At 39.9% G+C, this 23,382-nt stretch overlaps 1 protein-coding gene and 1 long non-coding RNA gene across 4 annotated transcripts in view; both read right to left on the reverse strand.

The window, feature by feature from the left end:
* Positions 1 to 23,382, reverse strand: part of LOC114550674 (formimidoyltransferase-cyclodeaminase-like) — a 99,296-nt gene that overhangs the window by 11,558 nt on the left and 64,356 nt on the right. For all 3 annotated transcript variants that reach the window (XM_028571434.1, XM_028571435.1, XM_028571436.1), the window contains 2 exons: positions 17,685 to 17,865; positions 11,278 to 11,317 (listed from right to left, as the gene is read on the reverse strand). In XM_028571434.1, the coding sequence (XP_028427235.1) occupies positions 11,278 to 11,298 (21 nt within the window). In that variant the 5' untranslated portion in view covers positions 11,299 to 11,317; positions 17,685 to 17,865. The remainder of the gene's footprint in view (positions 1 to 11,277; positions 11,318 to 17,684; positions 17,866 to 23,382) is intronic.
* LOC114550675 (uncharacterized) lies at positions 3,813 to 4,558 on the reverse strand. The gene is made up of 4 exons (XR_003691722.1): positions 4,427 to 4,558; positions 4,158 to 4,222; positions 3,941 to 4,032; positions 3,813 to 3,848 (listed from the first exon to the last, which is right to left on the reverse strand). It is a non-coding gene; the product is annotated as an uncharacterized LOC114550675 (long non-coding RNA).

Genomic DNA, 23,382 nt, shown 5'->3' on the forward strand with positions numbered 1-23,382 from the left:
CTGGGTGAGAAAACTGCAGTTTGTGCTTTTATTTTGGGAGTTTTATTGGGAGGTTATGAGCTACAGTGTTGGGTTGTTGAGTTTATTTTCAGCGGCTTAAATCACAACTAATTCACCATCAATAACAATATGTGTGTTTACCCCAAAAATATCTGTGTATTAACAGTTGTGTAACTGTAACTCTGTAGGCGAAATTGTTAATAGAACGTGATTCACAGTTGTATTTACTGTTTATTTTGAATTGCATTATGGGATCTTTATCTGTGCTCCGACCACTAACACAGTGAGCTGCACAACACCAATATCTTAATTATTAACCATGACGTGGATTAGCGAGAGTCAGAAGCACCATACAAAAGGATCAAACAAAAACTGTTCAACCCTTGTGTTGTCTTCCCATCGACCATGCAACTTGGTTTTTTTTCTGGGTCAAAAATTTAAAAACCAAAAAATTTTGGTGACGTTTTGTCACTTTTTCAGAAAATTTCATCCAAGTTTTTGGTCACTTTTTTTGTCACAAATTTAGAATATATCATACGAAAAACTGAAGAAATATGGATATTCTGTATGAACCGAATAAAGAACAGGGGGAACTCATATTAAGGTTAAAAAAACTCATAAAGTGACAGGATGTTACCGATGGACCGAAACATGGTTAACAAATGATCGACAGTTTGAGAGGAACATTGTAGTTAACATCTGAAGATAAAGTTTTGTTGAACTTAAGTGACAGTTAAAACCCAAACTATTTATCATTTTTATGACCATCCAGTATTCGTGACGTGCGACTATGAATTCTGTTTGTAATAATGTCTCCTGACAGCTGTTCATCTGGCCTGTACTACTACTACTACTGACCCGACCAGTGCTCCTGTAACATCATCAGCACCAAGTATCACCGACACAACAACAACAATACCAACCCCTGCTACCGATAGTACTACTACCACTCCTCCTGCTACTACTACCGTTACTACTACTACATCCTTTGCTCCTGAAACAACCGGTGTAACAACCGGTACTCCTGAAATAACCGATGTAACAACCGGTACTACTGAAATAACCGGTGTAACAACCAATACTCCTGAAATAACCGGTGTAACAACCGGTACTCCTGAAATAACCGGTGTAACAACCAGTATTCCTGAAATAACCGGTGTAACAACCGGTACTCCTGAAATAACCGGTATAACAACCAGTATTCCTGAAATAACTGGTGTAACAACCGGTACTACTGAAATAACCGGTGTAACAACCGGTACTACTGAAATAACCGGTGTAACAACCAATACTCCTGAAATAACTGGTGTAACAACCGGTACTCCTGAAATAACTGGTGTAACAACCGGTACTCCTGAAATAACTGGTGTAACAACCGGTATTCCTGAAATAACTGGTGTAACAACCGGTACTCCTGAAATAACTGGTATGACAACCAGTATTCCTGAAATAACTGGTGTAACAACCGGTACTACTGAAATAACCGGTATAACAACCAGTATTCCTGAAATAACCGGTGTAACAACCGGTACTCCTGAAATAACCGGTATAACAACCAGTATTCCTGAAATAACCGGTGTAACAACCGGTACTACTGAAATAACCGGTATAACAACCAGTATTCCTGAAATAACCGGTGTAACAACCGGTACTCCTGAAATAACCGGTATAACAACCAGTATTCCTGAAATAACCGGTGTAACAACCGGTACTACTGAAATAACCGGTATAACAACCGGTACTACTGAAATAACCGGTGTAACAACCGGTACTACTGAAATAACCGGTATAACAACCAGTATTCCTGAAATAACCGGTATAACAACCGGTACTACTGAAATAACCGGTGTAACAACCGGTACTCCTGAAATAACCGGTATAACAACCAGTATTCCTGAAATAACCGATGTAACAATCGGTACTACTGAAATAACCGATGTGACAATCGGTACTACTGAAATAACCGATGTAACAATCGGTACTACTGAAATAACCGATGTAACAATCGGTACTACTGAAATAACCGATGTGACAATTGGTACTACTGAAATAACCGATGTAACAACCAGTACTCCTGAAATAACCGATGTTACAATTGGTACTACTGAAATAACCGATGTAACAACCAGTACTACTGAAATAACCGGTGTAACAATCGGTACTCCTGAAATAACCGGTGTAACAATCGGTACTCCTGAAATAACCGATGTAACAACCAGTACTCCTGAAATAACCGGTGTAACAATCGGTACTACTGAAATAACCGGTGTAACAATCGGTACTACTGAAACAACCGGTCAAACAACCAGTACTCCTGAAATAACCGGTGCTCCTGAAGAAACATCTACTGGAATTCCTGTTCCTGAAAGTACCGTTCTATCCACTACTACATTTACTACAACTTCTAATATGGTTCTTCTTACTACTACTACAGATCCTAATACTAGTACAACTACTCCTGTGTATACCGATACTACTGACTATACCATTGCTATTACTACTACGGATCCTACTATTACTACAACAACAGATCAAGCTACTACTCCTCCTCCTTATCCTACTACTACTACCACTCCTACTACTACTACTCGTCCTCCTCCTCCTACTACTACTACTACTACTAATCGTCCTCCTCCTCCTCCTCCTACTACTACTACTACTCGTCCTCCTCCTCCTCCTACTACTACTACTACTACTACTACTACTACTACTACCCCCCTCCTCTGGTTTGTGATAACGGAGGTCGACCTCTGAACGGCGTCTGTATCTGTCCAGACGACTGGACTGGAAAGACCTGCTCAGTAGGTAAGTCTGACTCATTTAAAAGAAAACTGTATTTCCTGAGTATTTAAATACCTGACAGTTGTTTCCACTGCATGAAAAGTGGGATTTCCGTCCCCGTAAATGCCCGTAAACTCCTGAAAATCCCCCTAATTTTTCGGCAGTTATCTACAATTTACAGGCTGCGAACGTCACGTTGGTCTGTGCCACATATTGTCGTAAACGAACCATGACGTATGTGGAGAGCCCCGCGGAGGTGTTAATGGATCTAATCAGAATATGAATAGGAACCTGGCCAGAGAACGTCTGGCCTGGCTGGAATTTCCTCACTCACTATTGGATGAAACCACTACTTTTAAACAAGAAAAATCTCGTGATTGGTTGACAGGTCTGTCACGGAGGCTATTGGTCGACCTGGGCCATTATTATTATAATAATAAAATTATATATATATATATTTATATTTATTTATTATTATGCTATGTTGTATATTCATGTCATGGTTATCCTAATTAAAATGATTTGCCAGGAACGTGCTGTTTATTCAAAGATAGAGCTTTATTGACACAAAACACAAACGCAATCAGAAAAAAACTGTGTACAAAGCATCTGAGACACACAGCACACACAATAAATATCCTTCGCTCACGAGAAGCAGCACCGTCCACCCCTAACCCGTGGCCGGCTCGGAGCTGTAGGTAACCGGCAGCATTCGGTCTGATTCGGTCCATGTAGCAGACGTCTGTGGTGCGTTGTCCTGTAGGTCTATGGTGGCGCACTTCCAAATGTCACCTCACCTGCAGCCAGCACACTCGGTCTCGCTTCCAGCAGCTGTAAAGTCAATCAATACAGACAATCAGTACTGCGTGATGCATATGGACACAACACATCTATGAATGCACCTGAAAAATATTCACATAAACTAAAACGGATCTAATCTTACCCTCTTTTCTTTTCTTCTCCACCGACTCCGAGCTGAACTCTTCACAGCTTCTGCCCGCGATGCCACATCTGGTTGTTTCTAGCTGAAGCTCCTGCTGCTGTCTCGTAATATGTCTTACAGGCAGCTGGAAAACAATGAAATGAGAGTGGTATGAATAAAAAACATAAGTCACAGTAAAATTAAACAAGGAAAGATGAAAAAGTAAAAATTACTTACACACAATGGTTAATTATCAGCGTCATGTATCTGGACCTGCAGACAGCTCTGAGCAAATATAGGTCACAGCCTCGTTATGAGGCGAGGTTAGTCTGTAAAAAAAAAAAAAAACAAAAAAAAAACTATGGTTAAGATCGGTATCTATTAACGTATTTATGTCTTTATACAGAAGGATTAATTAAATTCATTCAATGAAAGCATATTCTTTAAATCTTACCCTTGCTCCGGTTCGTAGCGCCTGCTACACTTTGTCTCTGAGTTGTGAAGACGGCGAACTGCTTTCTGAAAATTATGAGATAAAAAAATATACTTTTATAAAACAACTCACCCGCTCAGCTCTGCCTCAATAATGAATGGTGCTGAAAGCAGCCACAGCTCTGTGCGTTTAAACTAGCCTGTTTAACATCCAAAGACAGTCACTGTATGATCAAGAGTTAATAAACAGTACCGACTAGCTCGCCGTTTCATTAATAATCATATACTTACGTTGTCTTCTTCTTTTCTGTGAGCGCTGCATCTTTGGAGACCCGGAGATGACATGGAGGAGAGAAAAACAACCGCTCCAAACGTCTCGAACAACTCCTGTGTGTTTCCAAGTGAAGTTTGACAGAGTGTACAGACAACTCTTTTACCAGTTGGCCTGAAATATTCCCATATTTCGGAAGTTTTTGCTCTAACTCTCGGACTCTAACTCCCGAGTCCCGCTGCTATTTTTCAAACAGAAGCAGTGAGGGCGGGGGGGGGGGGGGGGGCAGAGTGATAGAGAGAGACCGTGGAGCAGATTAACCAGCAGGGCGCGAACAGCACACACACTGGTGTGGAGGTGAATTACAGTGAGTTATAATGGATTACTGGGAAAGCTTAATAACAATAGGACAATTGAAGTCTGGATTATGAGGCCATTTCAGCAGAGCCAACAGCTTCATATGCCATGGACATGTGAATATGGTGCAGAATTTGCCAGTATTTTAAGAAGATAAATGGTTGGGACCTTGTCATGTAATGACAAAGCTGATATGCTTTATGTGAAGCCCAGTGTTCTGGTGTCAGCAGAAAGACTTCTCTTAGAAAACTGTACAGTGGAGCCTCTGTCTCCATTCCACCAGACAATGTTGGATGAGCAAGACCAAAGACTGTAGTCATGTCACTATTTGTGTATCTTTTTTACATAACATTGGTCATTACTAATGACATACAAAGTAATTAATCTAGCATACTTTCATTAAATAAATCAATTCAAGCTAATCTACAATTAGGCTATACTGAGTCTGATCTATTTTAAGAGATTTTCTTAAAATTAAGTTAATACCTTTTAGAAAAATGTCACCTGTGGTAAAACTCCCCTGCTGCTACCATGATTTGCATTTGTATAGCTCACAGCATTTTCATTTACATGTTAAAGCCTCCCCTAGAATTAGAGGGAGGGGGGGTCATGGAGGGACAACTGCCAATCAAGGCCCACGGCAATTTCCAACAATTTCCGGCAGTTTTCGGTGTTGCCTGTAAATTGTCGTGTGCAGTCGTAAACCTGAAGTTCCACGACAATCTACAGTGCCGAATACTGACGAAAATCCCACTTTTCATGCAGTGTTCAGGCTAGGAACAGAAACCCTGTGACATTTGTCAATCTTCCTGTTGACTTTGTCTGCCCTCGCCTCCAAAATCGTATTCTTGCTCAGAGTGGAAACACTTTTAGGAAAGCTACATTGAGTGCAGAATGTGTCAGTGGTAGTATCAAACTAAAAAACTCTGGCTCAAGGCTAGCAACCAGTATCTAGCGAAACCGAATGACCACACAGATATGGCTGCCTCATTACTTCCATTTGCATTCACACTGGCCAAGTGGCCATAGGAACTGGTAGGAGGAGTAAGGGAGTGACGCAAGCACTGCAACAGTCTTTATAGGATCCTCATAACGGAGTTTGAATGGTGGCGTTTAAAGTCTAGGCTGGAGTACTGAACCAGGGTAATATGATCCTAAATAATCTGATAGAAGAAGATAGAAGAGCTGAGCGCAACAGGTAAACGAAACAATGGGTAAGTTTAACTAGCATTAACAATTAGCTGGTTGAATGTGTGATGTTTGGCTTATGAGTTAGCATACCTAGGCGAATTGCAACATACAGTGAAGAATATGTACGGTTTGTGTTCAGACGTTGCTAGGTACCTAAGGGTTCCTATGTGGTAAAGGTAAAAGACCCTGCCCTGAAGTAGGAGCTGAAAGAGTTACAGGAACTGTGGTCAGAGGAATTTAATAATCCCCAAATAGTCGGAACACAAGAAAAAATGGGTTCTAGAAACGTTATGTTCTAGGAACTGTAAAAATCCCTCCGGTCAGAAAGAGGCTAATGAAACCCTGAGAGTTTTGGTAGAGCCGGGGCGTTTTCCTCGTCTCCATCGTTTGGTGTAAGGTCAAACTCAGTCCCAGTCAGCCTTTCTCCCGTCTGGATGTTCAGACTAAATCAAACATGTTTGGTATTATCCTAAGTTTGAAGTTAAATCATGTGAACATTGTCAACAACCAATGGGTGCCCTCCATTCAGCACCAAAGAGGAAGCAGCAAACAGCTAGAGCCAGTGTTGTTTATAGTTGCTATGGCGCCATGCTAAGCTAACGCTAAAGAGGGAAAGTTGCAGATGTTCAACCCTTCTGAAGTGAGTAATCCAGCGGAGATTTACCGGCCAATATACACAGATCTCCGGGTTAGAAAAACAATACTTTTAAACCGGTGCCTGAACAGATATTTTATAAAAAGATGCTTACCATTGTAGTGGAATTAGTTCTAATGAGGCCCTAAGGCTGTCAAATCTGACGCCAATTTATTAATTACCGCGCCTTCTTTCATCAGACTTAAGTTTACCGGAACACAAGGATCAATATGAGACAACAATCTGGGGCAAATTTACTGAGTCCAGCATAAGAGTTACAACACAAACATAGACTAAGTTTCCCTAGCAACAGACATCAAGTCGAGACTTGGTCCACCAAGTTGTCCTCCGAATTATTAGCTCCGATCTGTTCTCTCCCGTAAGCTTTTATCTTATCCTCACAGGAGGTTGTCTCCTAGTTTGTAGGCAGAAACTCTTATCTTCACACACACACCAATGTCTGGGCCTTGTGTGGTGTAACTTCCTCTTCCCTTCCAGCAACCTTTAAACAATGCACCTCTATGCCATAAAAGCCTAAACTATTTTTATGACTTAAAATTAACTTTCTGTGAATCAGAGGTCACCCGGAATACTTTTAACCACTTCATCAATGACTAACACAGCTCTTTTGCAACGAACACATACACACATTTATTAATAAAATATTTATACTATCCATCCACTAGAGACTGTGAAAAGACTTTTTTAATGTCACCACCTGCCTGACAGTTTTGTGTTTAAGCACCAATAACGGAAATAACCCAAACGATACCCAGCCCTGCTCCTCAGTGGATTCACGTTCTCCATCAAACTGAGCAACAAAATCTTCATCGTTTGTTAAACTTGTCCTTTCAGAGAATTTCTGCGAGCCCAGAAGATAAGAGGATTCAACTTCCCACAAACACCCATCGGCTGGTACGCTTATTCTGAGGAAATCTGTCCCCCAGGAACGAGTGGCGGTAAGTTTTATTATTACAGGCTGTGTCTCCTTCCACATCCTTCCGTCAGTCCACTGCTAATGTGCACTGACCACTTACTGCCGTAGTCCCACTTTAGATGGTTCGTATTTTCCCAAAAGGAACACTTATGTTAAAACACTCACCGGAAATGACGAGCGGGATGAGCGTGACGAACGCAACACGTGAATGCGATTTCCAGCACGCTTTCTTGTATGCAAATGAGGAGCGGTCTGCTTTGGCTCGCCGTCTCTCAAAATCTGACGAAAATCTTCTAAACTGACCTTCGTTGATCTGAAATGAAAACAGATTCAGCAACTGCACGGCCTATTTCTTGCTTAAAATGTTTTCAGAAACACGTTTCGGTGAACTATTTTAGTACAATATGAGATCGTATTCTGAACTAGAAGCCATTATGGTCGGTTTTGAAATTCGGGAGCAGCCAGACCCACGTGACGCGTTCCTCCAATCAGCTGCCGGCCAAGGGCTCCCTTCCGCTTTGTAGTGAAGATGGCCCCCGTTTAGTGAACGTAAGGTCCATCGTTCCACACTGAACTTTTTGACCATTTTTAGGGGGTCATCTGGGTATATTCAGTGTGTTATCTACACTATATACTTAAAACTAAGTGTTTGTGTGCAAGTAGGCGGTTTGAGACACAGCCAGTGTTATCTCCATCCATCAGGTCTCCCATAATGCAATGCTGTTTGAGAGTCTTTTACTGTTTCCTTGCAGCGGGTAAACCCCAGGCTTCCACCAGATGTTCCAACAGGAACACACCCCCGAGTTTCCAGGAGCCGCGCGAACTCCAGTGTGGACAGACCCTCACCGACATACAACAAAATGTGAGTCAACGGGGAAGAAAAAAAACTATCTCAGGGACAATATACTCAGGGAAGAGATACCTGAATAATGTGTTTCCTCTCTCAGCTGAACGGCTCGGCAGATTTAGAGACGCTGGCGGCGAGCGCTCAGATGCTGACGTCCCAACCTGAAGATCTGACGGCTGAAGAAGTGACGACGGCTGCTCAGATCGCCGACACGCTGCTGTCGTCTGAGAACGTCTCACAGGTACGAAACAACAAACCTACAGAGAAACAACTCTTGCGCTTTTAAACCGGAGTTACAGTGAGTTCTGACTGCTGTCTACCAACGCCACAGAGGTACGAAACAACCAAGAAGAAACCCACAACAAACGTACACATCTTAAACTTCAGTTACAATATGTTTCTGGTTCAGCAGACGCTGAATAGCAAGCTACTAACCCGCACCAGGGTATATATATATATATATATATATATATATATATATATATTACTCTTTGCGACGAAAATATTGGGATATAGTTGTAGAAATGCCATGACTCTTTTCTCCCTATAAATCAATGATGTGGCTCTTGCTGTCTGGGACTGCAAATCCACCTCTACGCAGACGATACCATTTTGTATACATCCAGCCCCTCATTGGATACTGTGCTATCAAACCCCGAAAACCAAGTTCATGATTTTCAACCGATCGCTGCCTAACCCTGCCCTTCCGACTAGCTTTACCACGCTTGATGGGTTGGAATTAGAAAATGTGGCGGTGTACAAATACTTAGGCGTCTGCTTAGACAGTTCCCTCTCCTTCCAGCAACACATAAAACACCTTCAATCTAAGGTTGAGTCTAGGATTGGGTTTCTATTCGCAACAGGGCCTCCTTCACCCACGCGGCCAAACTCGCTTTGGTGAACATGACAATTCTACCAATTCTCGATTTCAGTGATGTTGTTTACAGAACTGCCTCAAACGCGCTCCTGAAAAAGCTGGATGTTGTCTACCATGGTGACATACGTTTTGTAACCAGAGCCCCTTATAACACCCACCACTGCAACCTCTATGCATTAGTCGGCTGGCCCTCGTTACACGCTCAACGCTTAACTCACTGGTACCAACTAATTTACAAGTCCTTGCTAGGCAAAGCCCCGCTGTACCTAAGCTCACTGGTCACAATAACTTTACCCACCAGCAGCCTTCGCTCAAGGAGATACATCTCTTTGGTCACCCCAAAAACCCACACCTCCTTTGGCCACCACTCCTTCCAGTTCTCAGCTGAAAATGACTGGAATGAACTACAAAAAACCCTGACACTGAAAACCCTTATCCCACTAACTGCCTTCAAAGTACGTCTGTCTGATCTCCTGTTCGATCACTGTACTGTTTTGCACACCCTTATTCCATTATCTTTGTCATGCCCCATTGCATAGTTGCACATCTTCACCTGCATTGCTATCATATCTGTTTACACTCTTTTGCACTAATCCATCTGCCCTGGTATGCTCAACTGTTATTCTTCACACCTTTGTTGTAAAACTATTTTGTTACATCTACTGATCTACATCACTAACTAGACCACAACTTGCACTAACTGTATTTGACTCTTTACTACATTTCAGCAGAAATATAGACTGTCTATTCATGTATATTGTGTTATTACCATATCACTTTTGCATATCCATCGACTTACTTACACCTCCCTTCTTTGCTTTGTAATGCCTACTTAATCTGTACTTTATGTAGCCTATTGTATTCTGTATTCTTGTATTGAATGAAATGTTGTCTTGCACGCTTATGCTTTTCTTGGCCAGGTCGCCGTTACAAATGAGAATCTGTTCTCAACGGCCTACCTGATTAAATAAAGGTTAAATAAATAAATTGTTGAAACTGTGTTTCAGAGCGTGAGGGAGGCAGCGGTAGCAACCGTCAGCCAGATTCTGAACGCCAACCAGTCAGACAACATCCAGGAAAACAACGCTACTCTCAGGTAAAGTACTCTTTGTTTTCAGAAGCACACTGACGATATATATGATATACAAGACAATATATTTCTGTATAAAGCTTGTGTGCAGCTTGACGCTAACCCTAACCTAGCTGTAGGCTGTTTATATCTTTATACATTCCTGTATATATGTGTATATATGTCTACATATTCCTGTATATGTATGTCTATATATTCCTGTATATATGTGTGTATATATGTCTATATATTCCTGTATATGACTATATTCTTGTATATGTTTGTATATCTGACTATTTTCCTGTATATATGTGTGTATACATGACTATATAATTCCTGTATATATGCTTGTATATACTGTATGACTGTATATTCCTGTATATATGCTTGTATATATGACTTTATATTCCTGTATATATGCTTGTATGTATGACTATATATTCCTGTATATATATGTGTGTAATATATGACTATATATTTGTATATATTTGCAGGCTGACACAGACCCTGTCCAGCCTGTCGGTGAACCTGAGTTTGATCTCCAATGATTCTAAGTTGGTTCAGCCAAACATCGTGGTCCAGTCGGCTCAGATCTCAGCAGCCGACACTCAGGGAGTCCAGTTCACTGCGCTGTCAGGTGACAATTATCAGCCAATCAGCAGCCTCTCAGGGGGGTCAAAGGTCAGATGGAGACGTTAATCTCCCTAATAAAACGGAGTTCAGTGAAGATTTTCATAGTTTTATGGTTTTATGATTCAGTCATTAATCTGCTCACTGTTTAGTCTTTCTTCTGCTGGTTTCTAGTGTTTTAATTTTGTAGTTTTTGCAGCGTTTAAATACTGTAAGGTTTAACTTTTACAGTTCCAGAAGATACCGTTATCCCTGACAATCCTAAGTAAACTTCAAAAGTAATTAAGTAATTTGTTATTTGTCCAAATAGTTAAAGTCTTAGTACTCACAAGATTCAGGATTGGCTTCATGTTGAGGGTCTACAGGAACCTAAAAGAGACAAAAAAAAAAAAGAATGAAAATCACTTTGTAAATAATTAATGACATTTGTTGAAAAAAGCATCAAAAACATAAAAAGAAAATGGCCAATGTTGAAAGAAAGCTAGAAAAGATGTAGTGATTTGGGACTTATTAATCTTGCATTTCTACCAAAATAAAAGCATCTTTCCCACGTTTTCAGAAATGTAAAAAATAAAAATAATAAAAAGTGACAAGGGGCCTAAAATGAGAGAAATATATCAAATAAATTCTTGACATTTTGTGTCACATTTATAAACTTTTATTCTGAAAATATCTCCCCTAACTAATGGCTGTGTTTCTCTCGTTGCGTTCAGGAACGTCGGGAAGTTTCGTTGCTGACCGTATCCAGCTGGACACCAACACATCGGCCATCGCCGTGGAAACCGGCTTCATCGCCGACACCGTTGTTTACCTCCAGTTCGCCCCAGGTGAGTTTCCTCAGAAAACTCAACTTTTGTGATGCGTGTTTTAAACATTCTCGTTGATCTGACATTTTTGTCTATTTTTTTCACCTTTTATAAAAATATAAAAAAATTCTAACTGTTTTTTGACTATTTTTTGACTTTTTAAAAACGTTTTTTTGACACTGCCACACAAACACTGTAAATATGCACACACTGCCACACAAAGCTAAGGGACTGCAGATGTAAATTAGCCTAAGGCCATCTGGTACAATGCATCAAATGGTAACAATTAATGTTAAAAATTGTAAATGGTCCCTAAAAAATGAAATGAATAAATAAAATAAACACTGCCATACAAACACTTTTTTCCGCCTTTTTAAAAACTTTTTAAAACCTTTTTTTTTACTTTTTGTGAATTCCCTTCATGTGAATGTGTGAAGCTAACTCCAGAGTTAAATGTGTGTGTGTTGTTTAGGCGGCACTGCTGGCTGTCTCCAGACTCCGTCCAACGTGTCTGTGGGTTTCGTCCTCTACCAGAACGACCACTTCTTCCGCTCGCGGCGCTACAGGCGGCGCCGGGCCTCGGTTAGGGTCCTGTCGGCCAACGTCAGTGGTCTGGAGCCACAACAGGTCCAGATGCTCTTCAGGCCAATGGTAACAGCATTTGGCTGCTTTTTCCAACATTTTTCTCTTGTGCAGTTTCTGAGCATATATATACCATTTATGTATAATTTTGGTGGAAATTCAATTTTCATGCGATTTTTGTCACATTTTCATGAAATTTTATATTTATATACATGCAGTTTCTTGGCCATGTTTTCATGCCACTTTGATGCTTTTGTTGTTCCACAGTTTGGGGTTTAGCCCTTTTCCAAAGTTTCTGTTGCTCTTTTCTGTTTTTGAAGCTTTTGTCTCTTGAGATGCTGTCACAAAAACATGTTAATCTGCACACACTGCCACACAAACAATGTTAATCTGCACACACTGCCACACAAACATTCTTATCTGCAAAAACTTTTCCAAAGTTTCTGTTGCTATTTTCACTTTCTGCCGCTTTCTCGATCAATAAAGTTTTAGATGTTTCTATGGTTGTGTTTCAGCTTCTGAACGGTACGTCTCTATGGGACTTCTCGTGTGTTTTTTGGAACTACACTTTGGAGGATTGGAGCGCGGCTGGCTGCTGGAAGGGAAACGCTTCAGACGGAGTCCTCGAATGTTTCTGCAACCACACAACCAACTTCGCTACTCTCTGGGTGAAGAAACATGCTCACAAGTTTCACTTCACACTCAACATTTCATATATTTGAAGGTATATCAAAGTGAGTCTTGTAGGAAGCTTGTTAAAAACTCTATTGTGTGTTTGTGTTTCAGTCCTTCAGAGAGAATTATAAATATGCAGAAGCGCTGGATGTGATTTCTATAGTTGGACTTTCTTTCTCCATCCTGGGTTTGGTTGTTACGATAATTCACCACATTACGGACAAGTAAGACATTACTTATCATGTTAAATATAATTTATTGTCTGGGCGAATAGTCTGTTCTGTGACATACAGGAATCCTACTAAAATAGTTCTGGTAAAACAGTTTGCTGTTCTAAAATATCTGCGTATTAACAGTTGTTTGTGTGTATACTTTAACAGAAGTTGCCTCTTTAATATTGAAGTCTTAGGACTTATTCTGTTATTATTTCGACTATACCTAAAATGTAACATGATCTGTGTTCTACAGCTTTAAGAACTACAGGAACTCCCAGCTTGCTTTGCTGAGTACATGTTTCAGCCTGCTGGCCTTCATCATCACCTTCCTCTCTGGCGTCACAAACCGGCGACAGGATGTGGGGGGGACGACGCATTGCTCGACACCGACACCACGGGCGTTCTGGACTCTGACGAACACGTGGCGGCGGACGGTGGCCCATGTTCGGTGGTGACGGCGCTGCTTCACTTCTTCCTGTTAGCTACGTTCACGTGGAACAGCATGTACGCCACGCAGCTGGTGCTGCTCGTACGCAAGATGCGCCAGAACCTGCCGCCATACTGGACGAAGCTCAGCGCCACCATAGGATGGGGTACGACTTTAAAGTTTTACTTTAGAGGATTTACCTCTTTAGGCGACACGTTAGAATAGAAACGCAATGACGAAACGGTACAAAAACTTTTTTTTGCTTTTTTTTTCTCTTAATAGAAGATAATATATAAGATTTGGATCTTTCTCAAATGTTGAATTGAAAGATTTTATCTGCACACAATGCCACATAAACACTGTTCATCTGCACACACTGACACATAAACACTGTTCATCTGCACACACTGCCACATAAACACCGTTAATCTACACACACTGACACATAAACACTGTTCATCTGCACACACTGCCACATAAACACCGTTAATCTACACACACTACCACACAAACATGTTTATCTGAACACACTGCCACATAAACACCATTAATCTACACACACTACCACACAAACATGTTTATCTAAACACACTGCCACACAAACACGTTTATCTGCTCACACTGCCAACAAACACCATTTATCTGCACACACTGCCACACCGACACTGTTTATCTGCACACACTACCACACAAACACTGTTTAGCTGCAAACACTACCACACAAACACTGTTTATTTGCACACAGCTACACAAACACTGTTTATCTGCACACAGCTACACAAACACTGTTTATCTGCAAACACTGCCACACAAACACGGTTAATCTGCATACACGGTAATACAAACACTTTATCTGCACACACTGCCACACAAACACAAAGATGACAGATCTGGATTAAATGAAAAAGCTGAATAATTCTTTAACTATTGTTTTAAATTCCTGTTTACTGTCAGGAGTCCCAGCTGTCGTCATGGCAATCACACTGGGAATCACCTACAGGGTGGACGACCCTTTAGGATATAGACAGGAGGAATTGTGGGTATTTTATAATTATTCATTCATTATCTGTTCAGCTTTTCTCTAAGTTTTAAGGGCTTTTACATACATACATAAATGCATACATGCATACATACATATATACAGACCCTTTCCAAAAAATTAGAATATCATGGAAAGGTTTATTTATTTCCATAATTCCATTCAAAACGTTAAACTTCCATAGATTATAGATTCAGGGCCCACAACTTAAACGATTTCAAGTATTTAGTTGTTTATTTGTACATAATTTGGGCTTCCAGCTCATAAAACCCACGAAAACAGGATTTCAAAAAATTAGAATACTGTGAAGAAATCACCATTTACTTCTCAGTTTTTGCAGAGAGAAAAAAAAGAAATTAGGATCACATCAGATCAATCAAAATATGGTACTTTCAAAATGATACGTCAATCTTCAATACTTGGTAGGGAATCCCTTTGCCTTAATCACTGCCTCGATGCGCCGTGGCATTGAGCCAGTCAGCCTGTGGCATTGCCTGGGAGTTATGGAAGCCCAGATTTCCTTGATGCTTGCTGTCAGCTCTTCTTTGTTTTTGGGTCTGGTGCCCCTCATTTTCCTCTTGATGATACCCCATAGATTATCAATGGGGTTTAGGTCCGGCGAGTTGGCTGGCCAGTCAAGCACTGTGATGGCATGGGCATCAAACCAAGTTTTGGTGCTTCTGGCGGTATGGGCAGGGGCCAGGTCCTGCTGGAAGATGAAATCTGCATCTCCATACAGATCCTCAGCAGAAGGAATCATGAAGTCCTCTAAAACTTTCTGGTAGACTGATGCAGTGACCTTGGATTTAAGAAAGCAGAGTTTACCAACACCTGCACTGGACATTGCACCCCAAATCATGACTGACTGTGGAGATTTCACACTGGACCTCAAGCAGCTTGGGTTCTGTTCCTCACCCGTCTTCCTCCAAACCCTTGGACCTCGATGCCCGAATGAAAGGCACACTTTACTTTCATCGGAAAAGAGGACCTTGGACCACTGGCCAACAGTCCAGTCCTTCTTATGGTGATTTTTTTACAGTATTCAAATTTTTTGAAATCCTGTTTTCGTGGGTTTTATGAGCTAAAAGCCCAAATTATGTACAAATAGACAACTAAATTCTTGAAATCGTTTAAGTTGTGGGCCCTGAATCTATAATCTATGGAAGTTTAACGTTTTGAATGGAATTATGGATATAAATAAACCTTTCCATGATATTCTAATTTTTTGGAAAGGGTCTGTATATATATATATATATATATATATATATATATAATGACATATGTTGTTATGTTTTACTGTTTAAAGTTGCTGGCTGGCAGCGCTGGATAAATCCAAAGACTTTGACTTTGGGAAGCCGATGTTTTGGGGTTTTCTGCTTCCTATCGGTTTGATTCTGATCTACAACATCGTTCTGTTGGTTCTGGTCTCTCAGACCACCTGCAGGACCGACCCCGCCCTCAAGAGGTAACATTATTATTATTACAACTACATATTTTTTAAATATTCTGTCTATTAGATTCTTCTTACACAACAGTCTGACCTTTTTCTGTTAATATTTTAAAATTATTTACTTACTTAAAAAGGTAAATATTTCTCCTCTAGAATACAAAATATTTAATAATTATATAAACTTTGTTTTGTGTTTCTGCAGCAGCAACCCTCGGTCCGTGTGGACGAAGTTTCTGATCAGTTTCTCTCTGGCCGTGTTACTCGGTCTGTCCTGGACTCTGGGTTACCTGGTGCTGGTTACCACGGGATACGCCCACCTGGTGCTCAGCATCCTCTTCTGCCTCTGCACCACCACACAGGTGAGTCAGATATGACTAAGGGCATGCAGAGGAAGCTACATGTATATAAAGGTATAAATGATATCCCCATATTCCCAAACTGATAGAAACGGACTTTAACAATCTGTTTCCTACAACAACTATCGGTGACTTAAGATTTACCCAAAATACACAGAAACTTGTATCTGGAAACTTTTTCTATTTGTGTCCCATCAAAAAACGGATGAAGGCTTTTTGGGTGCTTTTCTGAAGCCTTTTTTTTCTCGACATTTTGTCGCCTTTTTGTCAGTTTTTTTTTGCAGCTTTGTTGGTGCTTCTAAGCCGCAATTGCTAATTGTTTTGCTGATTGTTTTTGACTCACTTTTGTCAGTTTTGGTTCATTTTTTTCTTTGTTGGCGCTTTTTGGTCACTTTCTGAAGGCTGTTTTTGTTTCCTTTTTGCCACTTTTTGTCAACATTTTTGATGTTTTTTGTCACTTTTTTAACGTGTTGTTGTGTCTGGTGTGTTCCAGGATTCTACCGAGCAGTCCGGAGTTGTAACAGGAGACACATTTCTTGTATAAACTATATACTTTGTTTTGTCTGGGTTTAAAGTCAATTTAAGATCAAAAAGAGGTCTTTGGATTACCAGAAAAGTTCTTTTTGTTTTAGACTCCAGATAAACTCTGTGTTTTTGTGTTTCAGGGGCTCCAGATATTCGTCCTGTTCACCGCCAGAAAGCCGAGCTTCAGAGCCGGAGTGTCGCAAGTCGTTCAGACCATCTCGTCTGTCAACATCCAACTCAGAGAGTTTTCATATAATCTGATGAGAGAATGGACTCACTCTACAGAGTCCTACAGAGACCTGACAGTCTAGAGACTTTTTTTTGGGGGGGGGAACACGGAGGAACCAGTTGCAGCAATTTCTGTCACACAATATATGACTTTTGTTATGAAAATATGTATTTTATTTCCCCTTAAAATATGAAACTTTTATTCTAAAAAATATTTTTTATTTTTTCCCTCAAAGTATTGGGACTTTTATTCTGAAAAAACTAAACCTTTATTCTGAAAATATTTATCTTTTTTCTCTCAAAATATTGGGACTTTTTTATTATAAAATTCAACTTTTCCTAAAATATTCTAAATGTATTTCGTAGAAAAATTGGCATCCAACTTTTCTTCAGACACAGTAACACAGAGACAGACTTAAAAAAGAAGTCTTACCTTCAGATGATTCAGCCAGGATCTACTGGAGGGACTACACTTCCCATAATGCATTGGAATCCCTCAGGAGAAGCAAGGATAAACTGGAGGGACTAAACTTCCCAGAATGCATTGGAATCCTTCAGGAGAAGCCGGAATTATCCACTGGAAGGACTACACTTCCCAGAATGCATTGGAATCCCTCAGGAGAAGCCAGGAGCAGCGGAGAAGAAAAGAGAACAAATCCAAAGTTTGAAATCTGATTTTAATGTTTTTGTTGTTGTGTAAAGACTCTTCTCACTGTGACTGTTACTTAAAGTACATTTACTCAAAATGTTGCACTTTCACAGTAAAATAAATGAATTCTCTCTTCAAATCGTTTTTCAACATTTTATAGATAGTTATTGGTCTAAACCAAAATTATTATAAATAAACTGGACTTTTAAAAGCCACAAAAAGGAAGTAATTCAAATTGAAAGTCCAAAGAGAAAACGAAGCAAGATCAAATAAAAATTATTATTTTACAATGCTACTAGGAAAAATCATGCCATAATTGAATTTAAAAAAGAAAAAGAAAACTGAAAAAGCAAAGTTGAAATGTAAAATGATTTATCTTTTGTATTTTTCAATTTCGATTTAACATTTGGATTTTCAATTTCAATTTAACATTTGGCTTTTCCCCTTTTGATTTAACATTTGGCCTTTCGATTTAACATTTGGCTTTCAAAATGGGAAAAGTCAAATGTTAAATCGAAAAGTCAAATGTTAAATTGAAATTCAAAAGATAAATCATTTTACATTTCAACTTTGCTTTTTCAGTTTCCTTTTTCTTTTTTAAATTCAATTATGGCATGATTTATGCTAAAATTTACCTGATGAAGGTCTGAGACCGAAACGTTGTATTTTTCTTCTAAATAAATTATTGCTGCGTAATGGTCAGTGTGCGGGATTTTCTCTTATAAGTCTGATCTGCTACTTTTGATCATGGCCTACGCACCTGACAAAAGAGGTGTGCAAAAAAGCTTTCTTACGTTCCTAGTAGTATAGTAAAATAATAATATTAATTTGATTTTGCTTTGTTTTCTCTTTGGACTTTAAATTTGAATTATGAATAAATATATCCTCCATACACCAGAGGGAGACGAACTCCACGAAAAACATCTTCATCTGTCTCTCTGTTCTCATTGGTTCTGAAGAAGAAAAAGGGTTTGAAGCCTAAAACAAAGAGTCCTTTCTATGTTACTACACACACACACACGCGCGCACACACAAGACACACACGCGCACAAACACACACACACACACGCACAAACACACACACACACGCACAAACACACACACAAACACACGCTTCAGATTTACAAGTCCATTTTGTGAATTCCTTTCCATTAAATCAGGTTGTCAAAATCATTTTCATTTAGGGCCAAACTGGAAAAGAGATAAAACATTAAGGGCCAGATCTTTTTGTGCCTTTTTCTGACTTTTGTGTGTTGTGTATGTATGTATGTGTATGTGTGTGTGTGTGTGTGTGTGTGTGTGTGTGTGTGTGTGTGTCTCTCTGTGTCTGTCTGTGTGCATGTGTGTCTGTGTGTGTGTGTGTGTTTTGGTATGCGATGGCTGTGTTGCTTTTTTGTAGCTCTTTTCGACTTGTGTCGCACTGCGTTCAACAAAATCCCCTAGAAAGTCAGCAAAGAGTTCCTTAGCCATCACAGAGTTTACAATGATTACAACCCGTTTCATTGTCTGAATATTAAAAATATTCTCTGTTTCTGTGGGAGTCGGTAAATCTGCCAAATTCTGCTCTGAGAGTCGCGTCATTTGGAGTTTGAAAACAGTTTTCTGTCTTTTCGGTTTGGTGCACAACTAACCAGGGCCTAAATGTATTGTGAACCTAAAATGTTTGTGCGGGCCGGATCAAAATTAGCGAGGGGCCACATTTGGCCCACGCGGGGGCCTTGAGTTTGACACGTGCAATAAATCAACAAGTTCAACTTTATTGATATGACATTAAGCTGTGAAAACTCAACTCAAAGTGTTTTATAGGTTACGTTTTGAATATAATCTCCAGATAAAGTTGTAGTGAGGTGCTAAATTGTGTGATTTGTTGTTGAGTTCAAGAGGGACTTTGAGCTTCTGAGTTGTTTTATGATTTGATATTGAGATGTTTATGGCGCACACTAACTCATAAATAATATCAGCTCAGACGTGGGACCACAGCAACATGTTCATGTTTAATAAGCTGAACTTTAATCCAACGTCTCAGACATTCAGCTGCTGATCAACATGGACTCTAAGGTCTTTTTCCTCTTGACTCTGGGTGAGAAAACTGCAGTTTGTGCTTTTATTTTAGGGATTTATTGGGAGTTTATGAGCTACAGTGTTGAGTTGTTGAGATTATTTTCAGCAGCTTAAATCACAACTAATTCACCGTCAATAACAATACGTGTTTCTTAATTTATCCCAAAAATATCTGTGTATTAATAGTTGTGACCAATTCTGTAGCAGAAATTGTTAATAGAACGTGATTCACAGTTGTATTTACTGTTTATTTTGAATTACATTATGGGATCTTTATCTGTGCTCCGACCACTAACACAGTGAGCTACACAACACCATTATGCTAAATTATTAACCAGGGCTTGGATTAACAATGTTGTCACTTTTTTTCTGGTCACAAATTTTCGATGTTTTTGTCGATTTTTCGGCACTTTTACTTTTTTGTTGGTTTTTTTCCATCAATTTTTGTCACTTTTTCCAACGTTCTGATTATTTTTATTTTTTCAAATGCTATAAAATTGAATAAAACACCCAAATTCAATGAAAGCAGTAAACTGATTTTACATGTATTTTACCTGTGAAGAGTAATGGTTTGTACGGAACCATCCACGTTATGATTTTGGATAATTTGGTTGAAAGAAATCCAAATTTCTGATACAGAAACTTTTGGGATATGGGTCAAATTTGACCTGAGGACCACAGGAGGATTAAACAAGGTAAAAAAAAAAAACCCTCTAATAAAGTTATAAGTTAAAAATAGTTATAAGTTAAAATAAAGAAGAGTTTAGTAAGAGCAGCTTTGTGTGAGAGAGTTTTAAATAACAGAACATGTGTATTCTTACTGTAGCTACGCACAAACATTTCTGTTTTTTATTACAGGACAGAGTCCAGGTAATGATCTGCTAGAACTTCTTTTGTTATTTTACAGATTAATTTCTTGTGAGTTTATGAATTACACTGTTGGGTTGTTGAGTTTATTTTCAGCGGCTTAAATCACAACTAATTCACCGTCAACGGCAACACTTAACATTTCTTAATTCATCACTGCTTTGATACTTCTTACAGAGTTTCTGAATGACACACTTTATCTGGTGTGTTCAAGGCTTTAAATAACGATTGTTTGGAGTTTTAGGGCTCTGTCTGGTCTGCCTGTGTCCCATGTTTCAGTACCTTGTCCTGATATCAGTCTGACCAGTTAATCATGAACACCTTGATATTTTCAGCGTGTAGTTTGCTAGTCTGAAGGTTGTTGTTGTTTTCCCGAAGAGAACAGAGTTTGAGAATGGAGACACACAGCGAGAGGAATGTTTATCCTGGAAATGTACTTCCGTGGATCCAGACTAGGTTGGTATGAATATGATTTTGTACTCAGGACTGAAGTTGGATCGAGACAAGATGGAGTTAGATTTTTAAGTGTCGTGTGACACGTGCCAACCCAACCCCGTTCTTCTTTTCCTAAACCATAGCCTCGCGATAACACGTAGCCTCGCGATAACACGTAGCCTCGCGATAACGCGCCACGTGGCTTTAGAAAGTGCCGCATGGCGTGTATGTTTACGCTGTGACGTTCCAGACTGCCGTCCAGCTTAGAAATACACACGGATTGCTCAAAATGCGTACAGATAACACTGCACTTGGCTTTACGAAATTGGCGTGTATGTTTACACAAAGTCATGATATCATGATCGCTTTTCATCATTAAAAGTATCAGAAAACATTACGTCTAAAGTGGCACATGCCAGGACATGCCACTTCCACCTGACACATGCCACTTAAAAATCTAACAGCAACTGATAGAGACTTGTTCAGCTGGTGTTGAAAGTCAGAAGATAGTAGGGTTGGGTATCGTTTGGGTTTTTTTTCGATTCCGGTGCTAAATCGATACTTTTAAAACGGTGGCGGTGCCTAAACAGTGCCTGAACCGGTACTGTTCAATAAAGTTAAAAAAAGAAGAAGAAAAAAAAATAAGGCTAGTAAACAACAGTCAGTGACTTGTTTATTGCTAAGGCCATGTTCAAAATTAAAGATTTAATAATAATGTAATAACTATAACAATAACTTATTTCACCAGTATATTGCTGTTGAACCCCAGATGGGAAAAGGGTATTTTACCATTACTGTGAATGCACCACGAGGCTACCCGTTTTAAGTGAATGCACCATCTGTGTTGTTTAATTCTGACCATAAATCAATGAATTGCGACAACGGCAGCTGCTGCGCAGACTGTTACATCCCGCTGTTGAAGTCCTCTACAGTGAAATACAGTCACACTTTACACTGTTTAACGTTAGCTGTCAGCCTTTTACCGGTGTTTAATCCAGCTGCTAGCTAAAGCTAGGCTAACGTTACATGCTGTCAGGTGTAGTGTAAAGTCAAGCACCGAAATGAGGCACCGAAACCTTTGTTCTTATTCGGTCTCGTTACTACCGTTTACGTCGGCACCGGTTCCCTATTGGCACCGAGTTTCGGTACCCAACCCTAGAAGAGAGCCCTTTATTAAGGATGTTACCAACGGACCTAAACATCGGTAACAAAGTCCAAATGATCAACAGTTTGAGAGGAACTTTGGAGTTAACATCTGAATCTAAAGTTTTGTTGAGTTGTAGAATTTAATTGACAGTTAAAACACAAACTATTTTCCATTTTTATGGCGTTTTCACACCTACCTCATTTGGTCGGAGAGAGCAGCAGTCAGTAGGAGAGAGCAGCAGGACTAAGTTTTGTCACGTAGAGATCTTTAGTGTGCTTGCATAACTGCAGTGTGAAACCAAAACTTACCAGATCAAATGTAGACAATGTAACAAAAACATGAACCTTGGTTCGGACATTCAGGTGTGAAAACGCACTCAAAGATCGGTGTGACGTGCAACTATGAATATTGTTTGTAATAATAATAATGTCTCCTGACAGCTGCCTGTAGAGCTGGAGCTCAGTCCACCACAACATCAGAAGCACCAAGTATCACCGACACAACAACAACAACCATCTCTGCTACTGGTACTACTATTACTACTACTGACCAAACCGGTGCTACTGTAACAACCGGTACTACTGTACCAACTGAAACTGGTGTATCACCCGCTTCTACTGTACCAACTGAAACTGTTGTATCACCCGCTTCTACTGTACCAACTGAAACTGGTGTATCACCCGCTTCTACTGTACCAACTGAAACTGGTGTATCACCCGCTTCTACTGTACCAACTGAAACTGTTGTATCACCCGCTTCTACTGTACCAACTGAAACTGTTGTATCACCCGCTTCTACTGTACCAACTGAAACTGGTGTATCACCCACTTCTACTGTACCAACTGAAACTGTTGTATCACCCGCTTCTACTGTACCAACTGAAACTGGTGTATCACCCGCTTCTACTGTACCAACTGAAACTGGTGTATCACCCGCTTCTACTGTACCAACTGAAACTGTTGTATCACCCGC

The sequence above is a fragment of the Perca flavescens genome, chromosome 24 (assembly GCF_004354835.1).
Source record: "Perca flavescens isolate YP-PL-M2 chromosome 24, PFLA_1.0, whole genome shotgun sequence".
Taxonomy (NCBI): domain Eukaryota; kingdom Metazoa; phylum Chordata; class Actinopteri; order Perciformes; family Percidae; genus Perca; species Perca flavescens.